General features: G+C 54.6%; 6 protein-coding genes across 6 annotated transcripts; 2 read left to right on the top strand and 4 right to left on the bottom strand.

Annotated features, from left to right (window-relative positions):
* Positions 1-150: 150 nt before the first annotated feature.
* Aud_010226 (alpha-N-acetylglucosaminidase) lies at positions 151-2,609 on the top strand (the record flags this gene model as incomplete). The annotated part of the gene is made up of 3 exons (XM_043295069.1): positions 151-368; positions 429-577; positions 646-2,609. The coding sequence occupies 3 exons, from the start codon at positions 151-153 to the stop codon at positions 2,607-2,609; spliced, it is 2,331 nt and encodes a 776-aa protein (XP_043151004.1).
* An 872-nt stretch (positions 2,610-3,481) lies between these two features.
* Positions 3,482-10,513, bottom strand: ftmA (nonribosomal peptide synthetase ftmA; the record flags this gene model as incomplete). The annotated part of the gene is made up of 1 exon (XM_043295068.1): positions 3,482-10,513. The coding sequence occupies one exon, from the start codon at positions 10,511-10,513 to the stop codon at positions 3,482-3,484; it is 7,032 nt and encodes a 2,343-aa protein (XP_043151003.1).
* Positions 10,514-11,804: 1,291 nt separating this feature from the next.
* Positions 11,805-13,785, top strand: Aud_010224 (uncharacterized protein; the record flags this gene model as incomplete). The annotated part of the gene is made up of 3 exons (XM_043295067.1): positions 11,805-12,105; positions 12,196-12,764; positions 12,838-13,785. The coding sequence occupies 3 exons, from the start codon at positions 11,805-11,807 to the stop codon at positions 13,783-13,785; spliced, it is 1,818 nt and encodes a 605-aa protein (XP_043151002.1).
* Positions 13,786-14,067: 282 nt separating this feature from the next.
* On the bottom strand, positions 14,068-15,879 carry Aud_010223 (aromatic prenyltransferase; the record flags this gene model as incomplete). Its single annotated transcript, XM_043295066.1, has 3 exons — positions 14,068-15,298; positions 15,394-15,627; positions 15,872-15,879. 3 exons carry the CDS (start codon positions 15,877-15,879, stop codon positions 14,068-14,070), a joined length of 1,473 nt encoding a protein of 490 aa, XP_043151001.1.
* Positions 15,880-17,561: 1,682 nt separating this feature from the next.
* On the bottom strand, positions 17,562-19,860 carry ftmC (cytochrome P450 monooxygenase ftmC; the record flags this gene model as incomplete). The annotated part of the gene is made up of 6 exons (XM_043295065.1): positions 17,562-17,598; positions 17,777-18,026; positions 18,180-18,281; positions 18,378-18,694; positions 18,756-18,877; positions 18,955-19,860. The coding sequence occupies 6 exons, from the start codon at positions 19,858-19,860 to the stop codon at positions 17,562-17,564; spliced, it is 1,734 nt and encodes a 577-aa protein (XP_043151000.1).
* Positions 19,861-20,754: 894 nt separating this feature from the next.
* Aud_010221 (aromatic prenyltransferase) lies at positions 20,755-22,168 on the bottom strand (the record flags this gene model as incomplete). The annotated part of the gene is made up of 2 exons (XM_043295064.1): positions 20,755-20,893; positions 20,970-22,168. 2 exons carry the CDS (start codon positions 22,166-22,168, stop codon positions 20,755-20,757), a joined length of 1,338 nt encoding a protein of 445 aa, XP_043150999.1.
* Positions 22,169-22,415: the final 247 nt, after the last annotated feature.

Here is a 22,415-nt window from a genome sequence, read left to right as displayed (position 1 = left end):
CTCCCTGTGACATATATACTGCCCCGAGATGGCTCAGTTGGCACAGTGGATGACACCATTGACTCTCCTCCCTGTCCTTTGTTAGTCATTGCCACATTGAACAAAGACAGAACAATGTGGTGTGCTAAGATACTGCTGATTTGTGGGCTCATGACCGGCTCTGGCTTCTCACAGTCCACCCAGGGAATCTACAACTTATTACAGCGTCGGATGCCTCAGCATGCAGACAGTTTCCAGATTTCACTGGTCAATGCCACAGGCGTTGCATCTGATGATGGCGGCCAGCCTTTTGATCATTATGTTGTGTCCACCTTGTCTAACGGCACGGTGCTAGTGGAGGGGAATTCACTCAGTGCTTTATCCTCTGGGTATGGATTTTGTTTCCCATTAAAACCTCAATTCTGTTTACAAAAGCTGATCTACTCCAGTCTGCATCGGTATCTCGCCGATATGGCACAAGTCGATTTGTGGTGGTTCGTCGGCAATCGCCTTGATGTGGCTCCCGAACAATTGCCCCCGCTTCAGCAACCGATAGAGGGATCCAGTGTCGTCAAATGGCGATACCACTTCAATACAGGTACATAGCCACTGTGACCACTTCAGATTGAGAGGGGAAGCATCTTATCAATTATAACGTGCATATAGTCACCTTCGGTTACTTGGCTGCCTTCTGGTCCTGGGAAGACTGGGAGTATCAGCTCGACTGGATGGCCCTCCGGGGTATCAATCTGCCACTGGCCTGGGTGGGCTTCGAGAAAGTCCTCGTAGAGGTGTTCCAAGAGATTGGATTGACTGATGCGGAAATCTCCGCCTTCTTGAGCGGTCCGGCATTTCAGCCATGGAACCGCTTAGGCAATATCCAAGGCTCCTGGTGTGGCGAGTTGCCTGAGTCGTGGATAGAATCTCAATTTGAACTACAACAGCAGATTGTTGCACGCATGCTGGAGCTGGGTATGACACCTGTTCTGCCTGGATTTGCGGGCTTTGTGCCGTCCGCAATCACCCGCGTCCTTCCTAATGCCAGCGTGGTCCAAGGATCGCAGTGGGAAGGGTTTCCCTCAACATACACCAGGGATACATTCCTCGAGCCACAAGATGAGAACTTCGCGGATCTGCAGTACAGGCTCATCTCGAAGCAACAGGATTACTATGGCAATGTGACGCATATCTACGCACTGGACCAGTATAATGAGAACGACCCAAACAACTCCACCACCGCCTATCTGCGGGAGGTCTCCAACATGACCATGCAGAGTCTCAAGGCTGCCGATCCATGTGCGATTTGGCTGATGCAAGGTTGGCTCTTCTTGGATAATACTTTCTGGAACCCGTCCAATACCAAAGCGTACCTCTCCGGCGTTGAAAACGAGGATATGATTATCCTGGACCTTTTTGCAGAGTCGCAGCCCGTGTGGAAAGATACTGACTCGTTTTACGGAAAGCCGTGGATCTGGTGTCAGGTGCATGATTATGGCGGAAACATGGGACTCTATGGGCAAATCATGAATATCACCGTGAATGCCACGGAGGCGCTGGCCGAGTCAAGTTCCCTCATGGGCTTTGGACACACCATGGAATCTCAAGAAGGGAATGAGATTGTGTATGATTTGCTGCTGGACCAAGCCTGGTCTGAGACTCCCATCGACACTGCTCAGTATTTTCGTGACTGGGTCACTGTCCGATACTCTGGTAGTCAGCAACCTCTCCCAAGGCAGCTGTACAAGGCGTGGGAGATCTTGCGAGCGTCCGTCTACAATAATACCAACCTGACATCCAACTCTGTTCCCAAATCCATCCTGGAGCTGGAACCGAACATTTCAGGTCTGACGGACCGGACCGGCCATCATCCAACTACGATCAACTACAATCCGGAGGTTATCGTGCAAGCCTTGCAGTTGATGCGAAAGGGTGGAGCATCTGACACCTCGTTGTGGGATAATCCTGCCTTTCAATACGACACAGTCTTTCTCTCCCGCCAAATCTTGGCCAACGCGTTCATTCCCCAATATAATGACCTCGTCTCCATATACAGCGTGGAGAACTATTCCAAAACAGCAATCAATACTACCGGACAGGTTCTCATTGATCTGCTCTGGGGGCTAGAATCGGTCCTCGCCACAAATGAAAACTTCAATCTGTCCGCGTGGATTGGTCGGGCCGTATCGTGGGCACAAGGCAATGCGAGTCTTGCTAGATTCTATGAATACAACGCCCGGAATCAGATTACTCTTTGGGGTCCCATGGGCGAAGTCAGTGATTATGCATCCAAGCAGTGGAGTGGACTGGTTTCCTCGTACTATGTGCCTCGCTGGCAGATTTTTGTGGGATATCTGTATAACGTCACCCCCCAGAATTTCGACCCCAGCGAATTGCATCAGAGTCTTCAAAATTTCGAACTGCAGTGGCAGCAGCAAAGTGGATGTCTGAAAGACGGGAGCCCTGAGACGGATCTTCAGAAAGTGTTGGAGAGTCTGCAGAAGCAGTGGCCAGACATATTTCGCAGTACGGCCATCACTACGAATCGTCTAGGACCAATTTCCTCATTCCTTAGATATCCCGAGACATCGATCCATCAAATACTGCTTTCCTCCGAGTCATTTGCTCTTTGAGTTTATACTAATTACCAGCTTCATGTACTTTTTTTTTGCTCTACTTCTTCTTTGTGTTGGATACATACCATTTTGATGATAAAAGTCTTTACTCAGCAGTCTGGAACTCAATAACAATCGCGGAACCTTTCCATTGTCGTTCAAAAGCCATGAGGACTTTTTACTTTCTGTAAAGTTAGTAGAAGCCAGGGGACTGGGTACCTTGCTTATAAACATAGATATTCATCCATAGAAAGTTTGATGTACGCAAAATGCCTTAGGCCGGTCCCAATATCTAGTCTACTAACAGCCTGATTGCCCTTAGATGTGAGATAAGGGTCCAGCCAAGGCATCACATCCAGTCATGTTTCCGATCCAATTGGAGGATCTTTTCTCATCGCATGTGGCTAACATCACCTTGCTTGGTACAAATGGTCCATTATAGAGTAATCAACATGGGCCACGTTGTAGTAGAAGAAGACCGTACGGCTGACCATACTGCCAATCAAGTAACAACCAGGGATAGTCTATATGAACCATAGCCAGTCCTTAGGGATGATTATCCAAGCCCGAGACCAGCCGTCCCTTGCTACATGCATATAATCAGTCCAGTTTCAGGCAACTGAAGAACAACCGGTGCCCTTGTAAATCCCGGTAGTATCTTGCGATCTCTTATTTGGACCCGCATGCACAACGCTCCCGAACAATCCAGATGTCTATGGCACCATCGTCCTGATCCTAGAGTTTTTGGCCTAAAGTAAAGAGTACAATGAATATATGACAGGAGAATTTTGATTCGAAAAAACTTGATTAAAGATCCCAAGATTATCAATAAGTACGCCAATTCGCTTTTATTCAAAAAGACCCATCAATCCCGCCTACCCCCGTCTTCATCAGCTCAATCCTACTCCCAGCGTCCGTAACTCCCTATCCTGCATACTATCATCAACCAAAACCCTCGTAACATCCACAACATCACACGCAAGGCAGTCCGCCATTTCCTTACTCAAAACCGCACTCGAGGCAACAACCTGCACCTCGACAGCAGGCCCAGACGGAGAACGACGCGGGGTCGAGCAGATCCAGACTTCAGATGCGGGACGCAGCGACCCGGACGAGGTGAATGATTTGTATGTCGCGCCGGCGAGGTTCATGTGTAGGTCCATGTCGATGTTTTGGTGTTGGAGGATGATGTTGAGGGTTTCTAGTGCTAGTCTGGTTGTTTGCGGGGTTCGTATTGTTGTTATTGTTGATGATGTTGTTGTTTTTGAAGTTGGTTGATCCAAATGTGTCGCGCAACGTTCAATAATCGTCGAAAAGTCGACGCCCTCGTGTTCGATGCTACTATTATGCTGGCTTCGGATATGCCATAGATACTCCCGAGCCCTCATTGTCGGAGCAATAACCGCGCGAAACGGAATGCAGTTGACGCAGGGCCCGACGACTTCGTCAATCTGCGGTACGGGCAGGCTGCGCCCGTTGACGATTTGGCCTACCAGGATATCTTCCTGGCCCGTTCGGCGGGCGATGGCGAGGCACGCGGCGGCTTTGATTACCATTGCTAGAGTCGCCCCCGCGGGGAGGGTAGAGTATTGGAGTGTGTGGGAGGCGGAAGCTGTAGAAAGGGAAGGTTGAGGAGAGGTTGTGGACGATGGCGTTGATGGCGATGGCGAGAGCGAGTGAGCAGGCAAGATGGCAGGGGGCGGACAGTTGACGAGGTACTCGCGCCAGAAGTCTAGCGAGCGCTTGTTCTGAGCGCCATACGCGGTCCGCTCATTGAGATAGCGCTCGAAGTCCGTCGGGGCGATCCGGGCGTCCGGTCGATTGTAGAGGGCTTCGAGATCGGCGAAGATCTTGGGCACGCAGATCCCGTCGTACTGTGCGTGGGAGAGACGGGCGACGAGAATATGTGCTGTACGTAAGCTGTTGGAGACCAGGGTAAACCGGGTCGGGGGCTGCTGTGTGCTGGCGCTCAGAACGTCCATGGTCTGCTCGGCCTCAGAGAGGGACTGAGTATAGCGCTCTAAGTCGTCGTCGTCGGCGGTAGTAACCGTGTGGAAGGGGTTATCCAGTCCCTGCATCACAATCTGTGCCGGTTTCGCGCCTCCGGACGGATCACGTTCGAACCTGGTCCGCAGGATGCTATGGGCCGCAATGAGCCGCGTGCATGCCGTGCGAAGTCGCTCCGTATTCACATCCCCCTCGATGCTAAACCGCCAGTGCATCCAGGGATACCTCTGGATCAGGAAGGCCTGAGTGTCTGTGGTCGAAGGGTGGTGGCCCGTTCCTGTTCCCCTCTGGACAGCCATGACTCCCTTTGCGGGAGCAGAGGACGGGGGCGTGTCCTGAGATGGTGAGGCCTGTTGCAGTGCCAAACGAGCCAAGGTCCAATTATTGAGCACGTCAGCAACAGTGAACCGAAAGCCCTGCCGTCGCGCGATAGCGAGCATCCGCATGGCCGTTACCGAATCACCTCCGTGCGAGATAAACGTATCCTCCGCCCCGATCGCCTCACAGGGCACGCCCAGGAGCTCCGCCCAGATCGCCCGCAGACGATGCGCGGCGGCGCTGGACACCGTGGTGGTTATCGAGCGACGTTGGTCGGTCACCCGGTAGAGTTGAAGATTATGTGGCGCGAGTGCCCTCAAGGCATCGCGCAGGAGCCGCCGGTCGATCTTGCCTGTCACCGTCATGGGGACCCGGCAGACCGGTATGTACAGAGATGGCACCATGTATGGCGGGAGTGTGGATTTGAGATGCGCTTGCACGCGCGGGATGGCGTGCTGAAATTCCGCATCTGTTGGGGGGAGAAGAAGGGGGTCCTTCGTGACCTGTGGGCGCTCGATGAATGCCACAAGCAGGGTGGAAGCGGCCCCCTTGGCCATCGGCAGTGAGACGGTTTCGGCGACGACCTGGGCCTGCTCTACATCCAAACCACCACCCTGGGCACCACTGGCGCCAGGGAAACCACGTCGGACCTGCGCCTCCACTTCGCCGAGGTCAACGCGCTGCCCCCGAATCTTGACCTGCGTGTCTCGCCGGCCGAGATACCGAATTGAACCGTCTTCCAGATACTGCACGAGATCGCCCGTGCGGTATAATCGCGTCTTTGTATTTCCTTCCCCGGCATCACAGGCGAACGGCAGCCGGAGGCGCCAGGGGGGAGGATCGATAAAAGACGCGGCGGTGACATCGGGCTGATTCAGATAGCCATGGGCAAGGAAGGGCCCTTCAAGAAGCAGCTCGCCGATGGCTCCGATGCCCACGAGCTGGGATGGGTCGGATGGCTTCGTTACCCAGCCCACTCCGCCTACGACGCGGCCGATCGTACCGGGTCGCCAGTGCCGGGGTTGAATTGGGCCCACGGCACAGATTGTTGCCTCTGCGGGGCCGTAGCCGTTGATCAGGGATCGACTGGGACTAAAAGAAGAAGACGACGAAGACAAAGAAAAAGCCCAGCCATCCACGTGTTCCTGCGTCACTGCTTCACCACCGAGTACGAGAGTAGTGAGGCTAGGCACCTCGGCCGGATTGAGTGTCTGCGCCACAGAGGGCGTCATAAACGACCAGTTCGTGCCGTACTTTTCAATAGACTCAGCCAGCTGGTTCATCCGCTCGAACTCCGAGGGCACACAGATACACCCGCCCACGGCCAGCGTGGTGAAAATCTCATATATGCTGACGTCGAACGCGTACGAGGAGAGATGCAGTGCGCGCGTGGCCGCGTCCACCTTCATCCCGGCGCTATGGTCACGGATACTCGTACTCAGCGCGTAGTGCGGCATTGCGATTCCCTTGGGGCGTCCGGTGCTGCCGGAGGTGAAGATGACGAAGGCCAGGTCGTCGGGGTTTGAATGTAGGTTGGACGGTGGCGACCGGTGCATCTTGTGCGAATTTCGCTTTAGCCGCTTGGTGAGTTCAGCTGATACACAGAGCGCGCTGGGAGTCAGATCCTTCGTCAATGGTGCTGTGGAGGCGTCGTGGATGAGAAGGCGTGCGGAGACACTGCGTATGATCTCCTGTAGACGCTGTCGCGGATGCTTGGGGTCCAGGAGCACGCACGTTCCACCAGCCCGGAGGACGCCCAGGATGGCGACGATTGTCCACCGGCTCTTCTCCATGCAGATGGGCACAAAGGATCCGCGGCCTACGGCGAGCGGCTTGAGGCGCCTCGCGAGGCTAGCACTCAACGCCACCAGCTGCTTGTATGTGAAGTCGCCGTCCCAGGCGGAAACAGCTAGACGTTGTGGTTTGAGCGCTTCTTGAGCCAGCACGAGCTCCTGCAGACAGCGCCGATCCGCTGTCGGGATAATGGCGTTCCACCGCTTCAGGTCGTCCCAGTCGCGTGTGCTTAACAGGTCGATCTCGTTGAGTTTCACTGTCGGCTGCCGGCTGACCTGGTGCAGGACGTGCTCCCATTGTTGCAGGATCCGGGTAACCTCACCACCGCTGAGGATCTGGGGATCGTACGCAACGTGGACGGTGACCGTGCTTCCATCGCCGCTGAGCTGCAGCAAGAGATTGAGAGCGTAGTTGGAGAACCGCGTCAGATCCATTCCTCGGCCTGGGGTGCCATGTATGAGGGGGAAGAGTCTCTCTGCCTGCTCCGCTGCTGCTGGTGCGACTTGAATGTTCAGATGACTTTGGAAGCGACACGCCCTGGCAGCGTCGGGGCTGGCTTTTGCAATCCGCTGCAGGCCCGCCTGCTCATGCGGGATCATGCCGATCGTGCGCGAGTGGATCTGCTGGAGCACCGCGGGGACAGTGTCCTTGGAGCCAACGGACACTCTCATGGGAACCGTCGCAATGGTTGGACCTGCTATCCCGGCAATGTTAGCCAGCGGCGCACTCCGGCCGCTCACGGTGAGCCCATACATGACTTCCGCCGAGTCCGTGTACTCTGCCACCACGAGGGCCCAGGCCAAGTGGATATACGTCGCCAGCGTATGGCTTCGGGCAGCCATGTGGATGTTCTGCACGGTGTACTGCAACACGGCGGTGGGTGACGGTCGATACTGCGCGGATGGCAAGCTCGGGAATATGGCTGACTCGTGGCCAGCCAGCTGCTCGCGCCAAAAGGCGTCCAGTGCATCATTGTCGATCCCCTGTAGGTACTGGATGAAGGGGTGGAACGGCCGACTGGAAGGCTCTGGACGCAGCTCGCCCTTGAAGGCACGCTGAAGCCGTTCGTGCACGAGCTGCATTGTCCACGCATCCCAGACTGCGTGGTGGATTGTGAGAATCAATTTGCCGCCAACCAGCGAACAGCGCATTAGGGGTCCTCCCGGTCGAATGGGCAGACTGTTGTATTCTTCTCTCTCATAATCCCACAGCATGTCCCCGGCTTCCCGGATAACAACCTGCAAGAGTCCCTCTGGCGTCTGGATGATGCGCGTGCGCAGAATCGGCGTAGCACGCACCGTCTCTTCCCACGCTGCGCGAAATCGGGACTTGCATACGGATTGAGGCACTTCAAAGACAATCCGGTCGCTATACATCCCGGGCTGGCTCATAGACATGGCAAACATTCCCTCCTGCAGCGGTGTGCACGGGTACACGTCTTCGATGCCGGCCCGGGGAACACCGCATTGCTCTTCGGCGATGCGTAGCACCTCTACGCGGCACCGGGTGCCCAGTGCTGCGAAACACACGTACTCTGGGGGGGATGTCGACATGTCCGGGACTGTTGCTGCTGCTGCTACTGTTGCCGCCTGCGCCTGCGCCTCCAACCGCGTCGGCCCCAGGACGTCGCGGATACCAAGGGCGAGACCGGCCTTCCGCGCAGCCCCCACCAGGCGCACCGCCAGGATTGAGTCCCCGCCCAGTTGGACAAACGAGTCGTCCATCCCAATCTTGGTAAGCGGCAGGCCGAGGACGTCTGCGTACACCTGCTGCAGGGCGAACTCCATTGCGGTGGCGGGCGCCCGGCTCTGAGTTCGGGCGCTGGCGAATGCTTGTAGGTCTGCTCTGGAAAGACGGGCGGCGGTTGCGCGCAGGATGGACCGGTTGACTTTTCCTGATGAGGTCCTGGGGAGCGAGACGACGCGGATGAAAAGGCTGGGGATCATGTGTTTTGGGAGACGGTCTTGGAGTTGGGTCTGGACGGCAGCGAACTGCGTAATTGACGCCGAGTCTGCGGGCAGGAATAATAAGGAGCCACTGTCGGCGTCAACAGGGGATAATAAGGAAGGATTGCTGCTCATCGTCTTCTGTTTATCAAGTTGTATAAATGCCACCAGACTATCCCGCTTGTCGCACTCGGTGGTGACCTTCTCGACAACCACCTCCGTAGCCCTGGGGAACGTCTCTTGAAGATGCTGTTCAATCTCCGCCAATTCCACCCTCTGCCCTCTAATCTTCACCTGGCCCTCCCTACGGCCCAGCAGCGTGAGAGCCCCCGTGCTACCATCCCGAACCGCAAGATCCCCCGTCCGATACAGCCGGTGCTGATATTGCCCAGCACGACGTCTCTTTAACCAACCCGGCGGGTCTATAAACGCCTTCGCCGTCGCTGTGCGGTTATTCAAGTATTCCCGACCAACAATCGGCCCTTCAAGTAGCACCTCGCCCTCCACCCCAGGACCCACTGGTTCTTTCTCGGGATCATCCGGGTCAATCAGCCAGATTACCGTCCCCGTGGGCCGACTGACGCGGTTTGGGTCGGATCCAGGTTTGATCCCCGGTCCCGTCGTGGCATTCACAGAACACTCCGCCGTCCCGTAGGCATTTACCAGCCAGATCCCCCGCTCAGCGTACACAGCCGCCTCAGCTGGCTGCATGGCCTCGCCGCCGAGGATTAACGTGCGGATGTACTTAACCTCGTGCCAAGGCATTGTCCTCGCAAATGAGGGCGTCAGCATCGCGTGGGTTACCTGGAAGTGATTCAGAGCGTCGACGAAGAGCCCCGGGTCCGTTCGGGCCGTCTCGTCGGGCACGCATAGGCAGCCGCCTGCCATTAATGTGCTCAGTGTCTCCATGATACTCACGTCGAAGGCGTAGGAGGAGAACTGGAGCACGCGTGATGTGTGGTCAATTTCGAAGACTGGTAAGTGTTCCCGGGCTCCGGAGGCGTAGGCCCGGTGCTCGATTACCACGCCTTTGGGTTTTCCTGTTGAGCCTGAGGTGAATGCTACGTATAACGCATTCGTTGGAGATACTGGTTTTGTCGTTTGCGGAGAGTTCATCTCCGGAGTAGTAGTAGTTGTAGCCGTAGTTGTTGTTGTTGTTGATCTTGTTGTAGAAGGGAACCACGCCTCACACAACCGGTCAACCACAATCGCATTAGCAATAGCCATACAGCGCTCCCTCTGCGCTGTGCAAGTAAGAACCATACCAGCACCCAAGTCCTCGCAGAGGGTGTGTAATCTCGAAACTGGATGCGACGGGTCAAGCAGAGCAAACGCACCCCCGGCCTTCATAACGCCCAGAATCGCAACCGTCGTCCACCGCGACTTGTCCATGCAAATGGGAACAAACGTCTCGGGCTTCACGCCGAGAAGCACGAGGATCGAGGCGAGTCGCGTCGACAACGTATCCAGCTCGCCGTACGTGAATGATCCGTCCCATGCGGCGATAGCTGGGGCTTCTGGTGCCTGCTGGCACTTCTGTGTGATAACATCGTGCACGCAGGTATCCCAGGATTTGGGGACTTTGCTGTCAAAATCGTCTGGCAAACCGCCATCGGCCTTTGTTTCTCGAAAGAATAGCTCCCCGCTCCCGCTGTCCGACGGGGTAGATGGCGTTAGGGCGGCGGGCGACTGTGCTGAAAAAGGCGTGAAGACTGGCGTGGAATCGGAGGAGGCAGATGCAGGCGAGCTTTCTGAGGTCAAGGAGCCGATTATGCGTGGTGGGAGTTTGATTGTGAAGGCACCGGCAGCTGGCCGATGCCGTTGAGATTGAGGTTGGGAGCCGCTTGCTGGATCCATGATTCTGAGGAGGTAGTGCTCCTGGCTCCAGGGTACTAGGGCTATTTCTGTTTACAATAAATAGGTAGGTAGCAAGGGTACTCCCGAGGGTCCCGTCTCGCGCAAACTTAAACGGGGCCCATTTATACTACCACCTAGGTACTACGGTGAGGGTCCTGTAACTGTTAAACAGTTCGGACTTCGGACTTCGGACCAGGCACATCATCACCCTTACGTGGTCTTGTCCTCGCACCGTGCACGAAAATCAAATGGAATGAATCCCGTGCGGAATCGTTACCCGCTGACGCGATGATTTGCGAGACACATTAAGCAGCTGAAAGCGCTGGACACAGGGTAAGGCAAACTCGCCGCAGGCCCGCTGACGTACAGAGACCGAGATCGAGACCCCTTGCGCGCCTCGGAAATACCCATTGGGTAAATGGGAAAGCCTACCGCTCACCGACTCGGGAGCCCCAGCCCTGGCTGGTCTCCGGCAACTGTCTACGCCATTGAACGCTATTCCATGTGGTATAAGGTTACCGTCTAAGAATTGGCTTCTGGCTAGACTATCTATAGCCTATTCGAAACGTGTTCCAGACCAGGAACCACATTGCCTCCGTGCAAGCAACTCCTTCTCGGCGACGTGGGGGATCTTACCCTAGCAGACTGGCGCTAGCTACGCAGAAGCTGCGCCTACTCACGCGGAAAAGATAGCCACCCAATGCATACTTGAGCCTTGTACTACATACCTGGAGGCTGGCAGTATCCACTGTCCATCTTGCTGATCGCCATCGTCTTAGGGCCGCGTCTCGGTTGGTGTTCCACGCATGCAAGGAACTGCGGCAGGTGCACGCCTCATGCAGACCAGAGATGGTAAAATGTAAGGGTTTGATGAGATGAATCGCGGTGAGGTTCTCCGCCAGACCTCGCCTCAATCATCTCCCTTGAGTATTTCTGTGTAGATTGCTGTCTTAGTTGCTTTGAGTGGCGCTGACCGACTCAAGGGGGGACCCTGGGGGGTGGGGGGGGACGACTTGGGACCCGACACATTCTTCGCCAGGCCAAGACTCGACAGTGTCGACAGTTGGTAGTGGACTCTGTATGTTTTACTAATACAATCAAAGTGTGGATCCGAGTTAATTGCACACTCACCCATGTCGGGCTTACCAGGGGTCGGGTTTGATGCATGGTAGATATTGCTCTCTTCGATGCTCGTACAGACATATTATATACAACTTCCTCCCTCTTCGGGTAGACATCCACCATCACAACCACTGGTACCTAGCAGGCACAGCCATATACCGCGCGCAAAATGCGCTTCATACGCCTACTACCGGCGGCGGTGTTCTTACTAGGCCAGTCCCTTAGCCAGAAGACCCAGGATCCTACCCCACTCTCTACGGCCAACGCCCATCCGCACTGCCGATGTCGACCGAGTGATTCCTGCTGGCCGTCCTTGGACGACTGGCAGACGCTGAATAGCTCCTTGCACGGGCGACTGGTTGCCGTCCGACCGATTGGGCATGTTTGCCATGAGCCTACATATGATGAGGCTGCCTGCCGGCATGTCGAGGCCATGTCGTCTAGTGGGGAGTGGAGGGCTGGCGAGCCGGGTACGTACCCTGACCACCTTCTCCCTCCCTCTCTCTTCCTGTCAATAATAGGGCATTAGTAAACTGACATCAAGAAATCGAATTCACCAGGTGCGCTACAAGACTACAGCTGGGAATCCTCCATCCCGCGGAACGAAACCTGCTACATCGGACCCGGAAGCAACCGGCCAGAACCTTGCCACCAGGGCCGGATGCCACTCTACTCAGCGCGCGTGCAATCAACAGCAGACGTCCAAGCCGCCGTGCGCTTCGCGGCAGAGAGAGACCTGCGTCTGGTCATCAAGAATACTGGCCACGACTCCGTTGGGCGCTCGAGTGCACTGGACTCGTTCCAGATCCTCACCCAGGGGTTGAAGGATGTTCAATTCACCGACGACTTTCGGCCATACCTGGCGGGGGATTATAGTGATGAGGATAGCGCGGGGGCGAATGTGGAGGTGAAGTCGGAAGGGCCGGCTGTTACCTTTGCGGCGGGGGTGATGGGGAAGGAACTGTATGCTGCTGCCGCCGCGCGTGGGTACACCGTTGCGGCTGGGGAGTGCGGGACCGTCGGTACTGCTGGGGGTTTTATTCAGGGGGCAGGTGTCTCGACTGTCCTGGCGCCGCTGAGGGGGCTTTCCGCTGATCTGGTGCTGCAGTTTGAGGTCGTGACCGCGGACGTATGTCACTCACCGCACACCTCCCTCCTAGTTCCTTTGAACCAAGACCAAGGGCTGATTGAATGCCAAGCAGGGAACCGCAGTAATCGCCAACCAGTACCAAAACGCCGACCTCTTCTGGGCGCTCCGCGGCGGCGGGGGCGGGACCTTCGGCGTCGTGACGAGCGTGACAATGCGCGTCTTCGAAGACACACCCGCAGTCATCTCGGACCTCTACTTTGAAACCCCCACCGTCGACGCAACATTCTGGTCCGCATGCCGCGAGATCATCGATAAGGCCCGCGAGCTGGCCACCGGCGGCAACTCGGCGCAGTACTACTTCGGGCGGCTGCCCAGCGGAGCCGGGTACGTGAATATGAGCATGTTCTCGCACTTTGTCGAAGACAAGGGACCTGTTGAGGAGTCCTTTGCGTCGCTGTTGGCTTTGCTCAGGTTGAGGGGGATTAGCGACGTTGCGTTCAATGCGACGGTGTATCACAGGTTATCCTCGTACCTGGCTATCCCGCAGGGCCTGTACTTTGGCGGAGGCGGGTATCATCAGGAGAGTGTCCTGCTCCCGAATGAGATGTATAATTCTCCGGATGCCGCCGCGCAGATCATCGAGCGGCTCTCTCCCATCGAACTCTTCCCCGGTGATCTCTGGGTCGTGAATACCCTTGGCGGCCAGGTGAACCGCAACAGGGACATCGACAGTGCGCTTCATTCCGGCTGGCGCGACGCAGCCGCGCTCCTGGTCGGTATGCGGCCCTTTGGTCAGTCGTTGCGCGAGCAGCAGCATGTCCAGGAGCGTCTGACGAAAGTGGAGTGGCCTGTGTTGCAATCCTTCGAGCCGCGTCCTGTGGCGATGTATCTGAACGAAGCGAATCCGCTGGTGGAGAACTCGCGGGAGTGGTTTTGGGGGGCCAAGTATGAGCGGCTGCGAGACGTCAAGCGGAAGTGGGATCCGCGGGGGTTGTTTGTTGTGTCGCTTGGGGTGGGGAGTGAGGAGTGGGATCAGGATGGGATGTGCAGATTGATCTAATGATTTCTGTGACTGGTATATTATTTTCTGTAACAGATTTCTCATTTGAATCGATAGAAACTAATCTAGTGATAATTGACATGCATTAAAGTGCTACTGTCTCTGTTTCTACTTGGATTCCTTCAAAAGTTTGAGATATAGACACTGAGATACGGCTTCCCTTTTTTATAAGAGAACGAGATGGCTTGCTGGATGTGCCTAGTCTCGGATAGATCCTGGTTCGGGCTATACAGACCACTGTCAGCACCAGAGCAACAAGGACTGGTCCAAATAAAACACTTACTAGTAAGAGACAATGTTCTGCTTATACGTCTTCGCAATCTGGTCCCAGCCCATCCGCTCAAAGAAGCGCGTAAGCGCAGCGGCAATATGCACGTCCGGCAAGCCAAATGGCACCAGATAGAGCTGTGGCACGGGATGGAGACTCCCGGGAAGCAGGGTATAATTCACGATAAACGGCAGCAGCGACTTCGGCGGCTCCCCGAGTGTCAAATGGTCGACCTTCATATCCCGAATCCCGGATGGAATCTGCAGCAGATCCCACATTTCACGGAGCGCCCGGAGCCCCTCTGCTTGCCCACCCACGTCGTTCGGGAGGCGCCCGCCCAACGTCCAGAGGTCAATAAGCCGCTCGAATGTGACTTCCCGGTCGACCCCGTATACCTTCAACCGGGCCTGTTCCGGGGGCACGATGTCGCAGCCCAGGTATGCCGTAAAGAACGTCGATTCGGGCTCTGCAGCACGGGCCTGGAGGTAACTCTCCAGCTCGGCCAAGGGGGCGGACCGCTGACCCCCGCGGTCGACTGCACGGATAGCGTCGCAGATTAACTTGTCGGCTCGGATCCCCGTGGCTAGCGACTTCATCGCTGTGAAGAAGTACCCCTTCAACATGGGTTGGTCGCCCTGCATATCAACGCCGAACTGACACTGCCCTCTTGCGGGACCCCCCGGTGTAAACCCGGGCTGCGAAGTAAGAGTCTTCGCGTCGTCTTTCGATAGGAGTAGCAGGTCCACAAGTTCATGGAATAACGTCGCGTCGACACTCTCATCGAAGCTCAGCAGCGCCTTGAGCGCAGGCCAGATCTGCTCGACGTTGAAGGGGTCATCCATCGTGCCAGCTCGAGGCCCGATCGGCTCGTAGGAGTATCGGACGATCGGATCCGGGAAGTTCAGGCTGAACTCGAAGGGGAGGCCGTAGGGGCCGAGGTTACTCTTGTATGCCTGGTTGCTGGGTTTGTTGCCACTGTTGACGGGGAATTGGCCGAGGTGTGGGAGGACGCAGCGGTAGAAGAAGGTGAGCTGTTTGTGCTGCGCGTCCGAGGTGTAATTCGCGTCGGTCATGCTTTTGATAAATACTGGGGCAATGTGGTGCCACCATAGTTGTTGGTCCTCCGTTGGGAAGTCGAAGGACGGCGTGAGCGTTTCGTAGGGGGTGTCGATTGCCATTGTGCGGAGTCTTCTAGATGATGCTTTCTTGGGGTTTAGAACGTATTCGAGTAAGTATTTGTGATAACTTTGAGGTATCTAAATAATACTGCTCCTCTTGCAATCTTTGTGTGACTTCGGTAAACACCGGTCTAGCCTCCAGGCGAGGCATGCGGAAATCACCCCGGCGCCCACTGCCCCTCCTCCTCATCCCACGCCTTCGCAATCTGCACAACCTCCAAATAAACGCCACCAAGCCCCTCAAGGGCCCTCGACACAGCACCCCAAACCGTGGTCGCAGCCCCCTGCTGTGGACTCTTAAATTGCGGTCCCAGCGCCGGATCCTCAAAGGGCCCCTTCTTCTCCTTTTCACTCATATGCTGCAACAGCCCCGTCTGTATACCGCCAGACTGCCCGCTAAACACTCGAATCCACTGTCCGCTATACCGCCCGTCGATTTCATTATCAGCAAGGGATAACCAATCTGCGATCGACGGTAGCGCAGAATGTTACGCTAAGAGACTAAGAAAGCCCAGCCTATGAAGCATTTATATGGGACGCTCCCAAGCTCCAAGAGATTATTTCAAGGAAACCTGTGTCTTGCTTCTATCAACTCAACAGAGAGCCCTCTATTAGGATCCAAATGAAAGTACTTGTTTACACTTCCATTATCTAGGACAACGACAAGGGGTTCAGCATCGTCTGAGGCCGCCGGCCGGATCACGCCCCTACCAGTATCAAGCAAGACCGATGGCGGTAACAGCGCTCCATGCACAAAGAATGCAGCTCAGTCAAAGAATCAAGATGTCATTGGATTGTCCAACCCCATCCCACCACTGCGCGACGTCAATAGAAATGGAGCTAGTGTATGTATTGCACCTTAGCTTAAAGATCGAAGGAATATGGATGTCTAACCCCAGGGGAATCCTTAAAGGTGTACAGAGCTGGCTCCTTGCGCGCCATCCAAGTCCAGATTGAGCATGCCACAGGTTTGAATGATCTCAAATACTATCTAAAGTGGTTGGGCGCTGAAGAAGCTGCGGAAGTTCTAGAGAAACATTCTCCACTCCATGTGATTGGCATAAACTTCCTTGAAGGCACGGTCACCCTATACGAGCAGAACTCTCTCCTTCTAGCATGTCAACATGGAGATCCTTGAATGCGTTATAAGAAGTTGACCAGCGACTTTAATAACTACAGTCATATCGTACTCTCACCTTGTGATGGCATCTCGACATCATTGATCGCTGCTCTTTATGCTTTACTGTTCTTTGGTGGGATCAAGTTCTCTGTTCAAATGAACAAACTCGGCTTGGCAGGTGAATGCTCAGCGTTCTGGATCATACGTACGCGATTAAGATCGACGGCGCCGCCTGACAACGAAAAGATGTACCAAGAGAGCTAGGTGAAAGCACTAAGTCTGAGGTGTAGTGAATCAACTCTGTGCTTTGTCTCAGGGACAAAAACTGTGAAGCCAAAATCCTTTTTCTGGCGCCACAGGTCTCTCGGAGAAGTAGCTTACCAGCTGCGACACCGTGGGTCCACATCGCACAGGCGGCCCTATTAGAGATTTTACAGCGCGCCCCTTGCTGTTTGTCATACAAAGGGGGTGTAGAATTGGCGTTCAAATGTGACCTTTTCAAAGGTAATAGAGAATACATACTTATTTTGTTTGCCGCTCCAAGGGCTTTTTTTTGTCCCTAGCATATCTGTATTTGTCGAAAGGATTCCGCAAGCTTTTTAGTAAATTGCTGAGTTTGTAAAGCGAAGGTGACCGGTAAGAGCCTCTCTAACGTCATCACTAATCTTACGCAGATTTATGCGGCAGCCCTACTTGAAGGGTTTCATTAAAGTGGCCAAAGACCAAGCACAGCAACAATGCCAACGTCAAACATTTGTTCTACAACTGCGCCAATGCTTCTAACTCCACAGTTGCTATCCCTGATCCCATCGCTTTCGTCTCCAAACGTTGCTCGACAGGACTCTCGATTTAGTTACGTAGTAGAATGCAGCCCACCACCCGCACAATCCCCTCGAATTTCACTTTTCCGCGCTTTATATGTCTCCCATTATCTGTCTGATATATAGGAAGTCGACATTGTGACTGATTGAAACTGTTTTCAGATGAGCATAACAATAACAATCAACCTTCTTCTGAAATACAGCAATGCAAACTACCTTCTTTTACAGCAAGAAATCTAGGCTTTACGGGATAAAAATGGGCGAAAACGTCAGAAAAAGGCAAGGAAGCTCTCCACTAGGTAATGACTGTCTTCTTTGTGTACAGGAAGGTCAAAATCGCGTTCAGCAGCTTAATATGCAGCTTTATAAGCAGCCTGAAGAATCTACTCCTATGCCTCGTCAACGAGCTCCGCAACGCTGCAGCGGCTGTAGAACAGTAGGACACACAATTCCAAATTGCTTCAGTAAATAGCTTTCATTTTATATCTTTATTTAGTCATTTCGAATGGCGTTGGTGGTTGAATATTGTGGTGGGCGCGGTGAAAACTCGTCGGTCTGCCCGTTGATTACATTATAATATCAATCAATCAACCTCGCAGCTCACTCAGGCACCTTCCCATCCCGCCTCTTTAGCCTGACAACCATCCTCTCGATTCCCATCGAGAAATTATCCTTTGCGTTATCGAGCGCATCCACCTGCGCGGCACTTCCATTTCCGAGTTTTCCAATTCCATTTCCATCTCCGGTACCACTTTCACTCTCCGGGAAGGAAATGTCAAACGTCATGACCAGGCGGGCTATGGTTGTGCGGATATTCATTAGGGCTAGTGGTTTGCCGATGCAGCTGTATGCGCCTGTTTGGGGTCCGTGTTAGATGTTCATGTAGCTGGTATATATAGGGATAGGGATAGATAGGGTGGGATGGGATGGAATAGGTAGGGTACTAGGATAGGGTAAGTGGAGTGGAGTTTGGGTTTTGACCCTAGGAGAGAGAAACATAGACATACCGCTTGAAAAGGGCGCGTATGCTTCGCGAGCCTTGATGTACTCGGGCTGTTTATACCAGCGTTCGGGGAGGAAGGAGAGGGGCTCTAAGTATGCTTCTGCTGCTGGATTATCGAAAAAGAAAGAAAATTAGATATCTCGTTAGTGTTTTAAACCCTAAGCAAGGACGTTGATACGGGCAACGAGAGGGGTGTGCATACAACGTCCAATAACCCACTGAGGGCAGAAAACAGTCACTCCACCGGGAATATGCGTCTCCGTCCCGTTGGCGTTAATGGTGAGTCCCTCCGGCGGGGTATCCCGCGGGATAACACTCGGGATCGGCGGGTGCAGTCGTAGCGTCTCGTTGATGAACCCGTTGAGATGCGGCAGATTGGCGATCTGGTTGTGCAAGTACTCCCCGGAGGATGGATTGTCTGGTGTAAGAGGCTCGAGCTCTGCGCGGATCTTGCTGACTTCCTCGGGGTGGCGAGCGAGTTCGTAGACGATGCTTGTGAGGGATGTAGCGGTGGTGTCGCTGTCAGCTTTTCGTCAGTTCGCTGTTCCTGACTGATTGAATGGTGGAAGGACGCACGAACCTTCCAGCTGTAATGACGAGCATTGCGTCGCCCATCAGCAAGCTGAATTGGTCGGTCGTCGGGCTCTTGCCCTTGAGAAAGGCCAGGAATGATGCGCAGATGTCGGGGATTTCCACCTTGGTCTGTATTTATATGGCTTCAGTAAAGCTGTACAATCCGTCTCTCCGCCAGGTCTCCCACCAGGAAGGTGGACACATACATTCATCCTCTCCACAAGCGTCTGTGTCGCAAACCCCACAAACCTATGGAAATCCTTGGAGAGGGACGGGACCGTAACCAAACACCGAAACGCCCACGAGGGGAGGTAATACCCAAAGGGGACAATCCCAGAGAGAAGCACATCAATCGCCCAGTGATTGCTCTGCGTATCGAGCATTCCAAAGCTACGCGCGAATGCCAGATCGCCCATAACGTCGTAGCTGTAGAAATTGAACCAGGTGCTTATGTCGATGTTACCGTGCGGCTGCTCGGCATTCAGCCGATCAAATAGCTTCTGGCGATATACGCGGATCCGAGACTCATACCCTCTAAGCCTCGCATCACTAAACCCCGTACTCCACACGCGCCGGCGCTGGTCGTGCTCCGTGCGGCTCCGATACGAGTGCAGGGATCGCATCGGGTGGCCGTTATCATAAAACGAGCTCTTCGTGCAAGCCGAGCGGCCCCCGTAGATCTGGCTGACTGCTTGGGGATGGATGATGGAGACATTTGACGGGCCGACCCTGACGATAGGCCCGTATCTTTCGTGGAGTTCGTGGAGGACCTTGTAGGCTGGGCGGCGGTGCAATCTAAATGAAAACCATAGCCCCGAGATTCGGGCACCGTATGGGCCGGGGATGTGCTGGAGCGGATGGAAGTGCGCGCGGTAGAGGATGAGCGAGGTGTAGAGGCCTGCTAGATAAGCAATCACCAGCCCTGCTGCAGCCTTGATGGAGTCGTAGGGCGATACGGCTTGACTGGTGCTTAGGGCTAACGCAGTGCCGCTTATTATAACAGTGTACCAGAGCAGATACCGCAGTGGGTAGAGATGGTGTTCGCCTCGTTTGAAGTAGAGTTGGTGAGAGAGGACGCCTACGGCCCCTGCCAGCAGGTGCGGAAGATTCATGGCGGAGATGGCTTGAAGAATTGTCAGAGATCTTGATGTTGTCTTTGTTAGTAGATGTCGCTGGGAAAGTAGGTCGACTTGAGCTCCAAGTCTGGCACCAACTCTGCACACCCTACTCGTCGCGAGTTGCCAAGCTGCAATACCAGCACACCAACTCCTTACTTGGACCATCTCCGTCTCTGGACAGTATGTACCAGACTCACAGGCAGCTGTGTGGTAACACAAGCATAATCCTTACGCCATAAATACTCATCGATTTCACTCATTCCCTTGCTTGACAAGGCTCCATTTCATCCCAGCCTCACCTGACAGCAGTGAAGTCGGTAAGGGTTGATACACGTTGAGCAGAATGCAAGGGGCCGGAGGAGAGCACTTCTTAGTCCTTACATAGTTTGTACTACTCGACCACGAAAATCAGGCAGCAAACGCATAGACAGGGCACGTTGATCGAGACAAGTGAATTGCCGGTGAACTGGACGTATGTCACCATAGCCCAAGAGCATTGACACCCACTCCGGAGGTGACTACTTCCTCCCAAAGTGCTTCTAATAGACAGAGATGGCTGGCAGCAGAGTAGAAAAGACAATTCTGATAGGCCTCAACCCCGGACGTAAACGGCTGTGAGAGTCCATACTAGGCTACTTCACCGGGTGAGAGCAATGCAACCCTGAGTACTCTTACCCCATCTCTACACGGCTATTGAGACTACACATCGCTTCTGCTTCATGACGATAGGAATAATGACTTTCTACCCTTAGAGGTCTAGCTAACATTATATTCCGTAAAAACCCTGGGGGAGTGGTAGTAATTGCTTCGACAATCGATGTTCGCAGTGGTAACCGATCATTTCCCGACAATAATACGTCCTAACGCTTCTATGCAATCTTTTCGCACCTACTGCCCCTCCTTCTCAGCCCACGGGTAGTCAGACGACGAGTGGTAGTAAACACTGAGGTACGCCCCGGTCGCCTCAGTATACGCGAACGAAAGCCACGAGGTCAAACAGGCGGTCTTGTTTAGGTCTCGCGCAGGACTGTAACCAACGCGTTAGTATCGTCAAAGAGAAGTAAAAAATAACGAAAAGGAAATGCCCAATAGACTAGACTCACTAATACTCTCGCACCGTCCGCTCATAGCTCCTCCCCTGCTTCACAAGCCCGATCTCCTCGAGGAACTGTCCCACCCCGCGCACGATCGTCAGGTCATTCTCGCCATGGATCGGGAAATACACCTTGGTTAGCGGCTCCAGATTCCCCGGCCTCATTTCATAATTCCAAATGATGGGCGTGGGCGTCGAGTCGGTATCATTGTCAAACCCACCCGTAAACGCGCGGTACCCGTCCTTGATCTGCGTGAGCTCCCACAAGCGCCGGAGATGCTTGAGTCCCTGCGTATTGGCCTTGCCGACTACACGCCCACCCAGCGTCCAAATCTCCTCCATCTTCTCCCACGTGACGATGTTCGTCGAGCTGTACAGCTTAAGCCGCGCCTTAGCAGGCGCAACGCAGTCCCACGAGAAGAACGAAAAGTCGCTCCACCCGTTTGTCTCGGTCATGTACTCGTCAATGGTATCGAAGCTGGTCCGGGTCGGGTCGCCGCCCATCCGCCCAATGAGCGGATCAATCGACTCGCGGAAGATAGTGCCAAACCCCTTCCCTGTGACCTTGCACTTCAGCGCCGGGAACGTATATCCCTTAACGGCGATCTCCCCGTCCTTCAGATCGAACCCGAAGGCCACCTGCGAGGGACTGAGGTCACTACCGTCAAGCTGCTTCCCGCCTAGCGACTCGCGCTCCGCGCGATTCACCGTGTGCGTCGCGACGAAGTGCTCGAAGAGCGTGGTGTCGTAACCCTGAAGATTCAGTTCGCCCAGCTGCGTCAGCAGCGCGCCCTTGGCGACCTGGTTGTAGGGGTCGCGCGGTGAGCCCGAGGCCATGCTGACGGGCTCAAAGCCGATCCTCCACACGGGATCACCGTTGCTATGCTGCGTGTAGTTTGCGCTGAACTCGATGGGGAGGCCGCTTCGGGTTACGGCGCTGCGGAACCGTTGCGGGTAGGGTCCCATTAGTGGGATGAGGGTTTCTGTGTGGAAGGCCATGTAGGACTCCTTGTGGGGGGCTGGGTAGTTTGCTGAGGCGAGCATCTTTGCGAAGAGTGGTGCGGTCTTTTCGACCCAGGTCGCGCGGTAGGCGGTGTTGTCTGCCGTGGCTTCGGGTTCGTCTATCGCGTTCACGGAAACCGCGGCGATATTGCCCTTGTGGGAGGATTGGACATCGGGCACAGGTTGTTGGGGTTCGTTGGAGGCCATTGTTGGAAAGAGGAGTTTGGTTGTTGCTTGAGAGAAGATGAAGCAAGAATCGTACTGCTCGCTGGTCAAAAATCAGATACTTGCAAGCGGTGCTGACGGGCCGTAGAGGAGTACTCGTAGCGGACTATATTCGCAAGATTCCCACAACCAAAATGCGGTCTGCAAGAGGAGATCTCGACTACTACAGGAGGAGTGGAGACAGGTGAACCCCTTACTGCTCTGCTAGATACCCCCCGAGGTGGAGCGG

This window comes from Aspergillus udagawae (assembly GCF_001078395.1).
Source record: "Aspergillus udagawae IFM 46973 DNA, scaffold_8, whole genome shotgun sequence".
Lineage (NCBI taxonomy): Eukaryota > Fungi > Ascomycota > Eurotiomycetes > Eurotiales > Aspergillaceae > Aspergillus > Aspergillus udagawae.
This window is presented reverse-complemented; position numbering and strand designations above follow the sequence as displayed.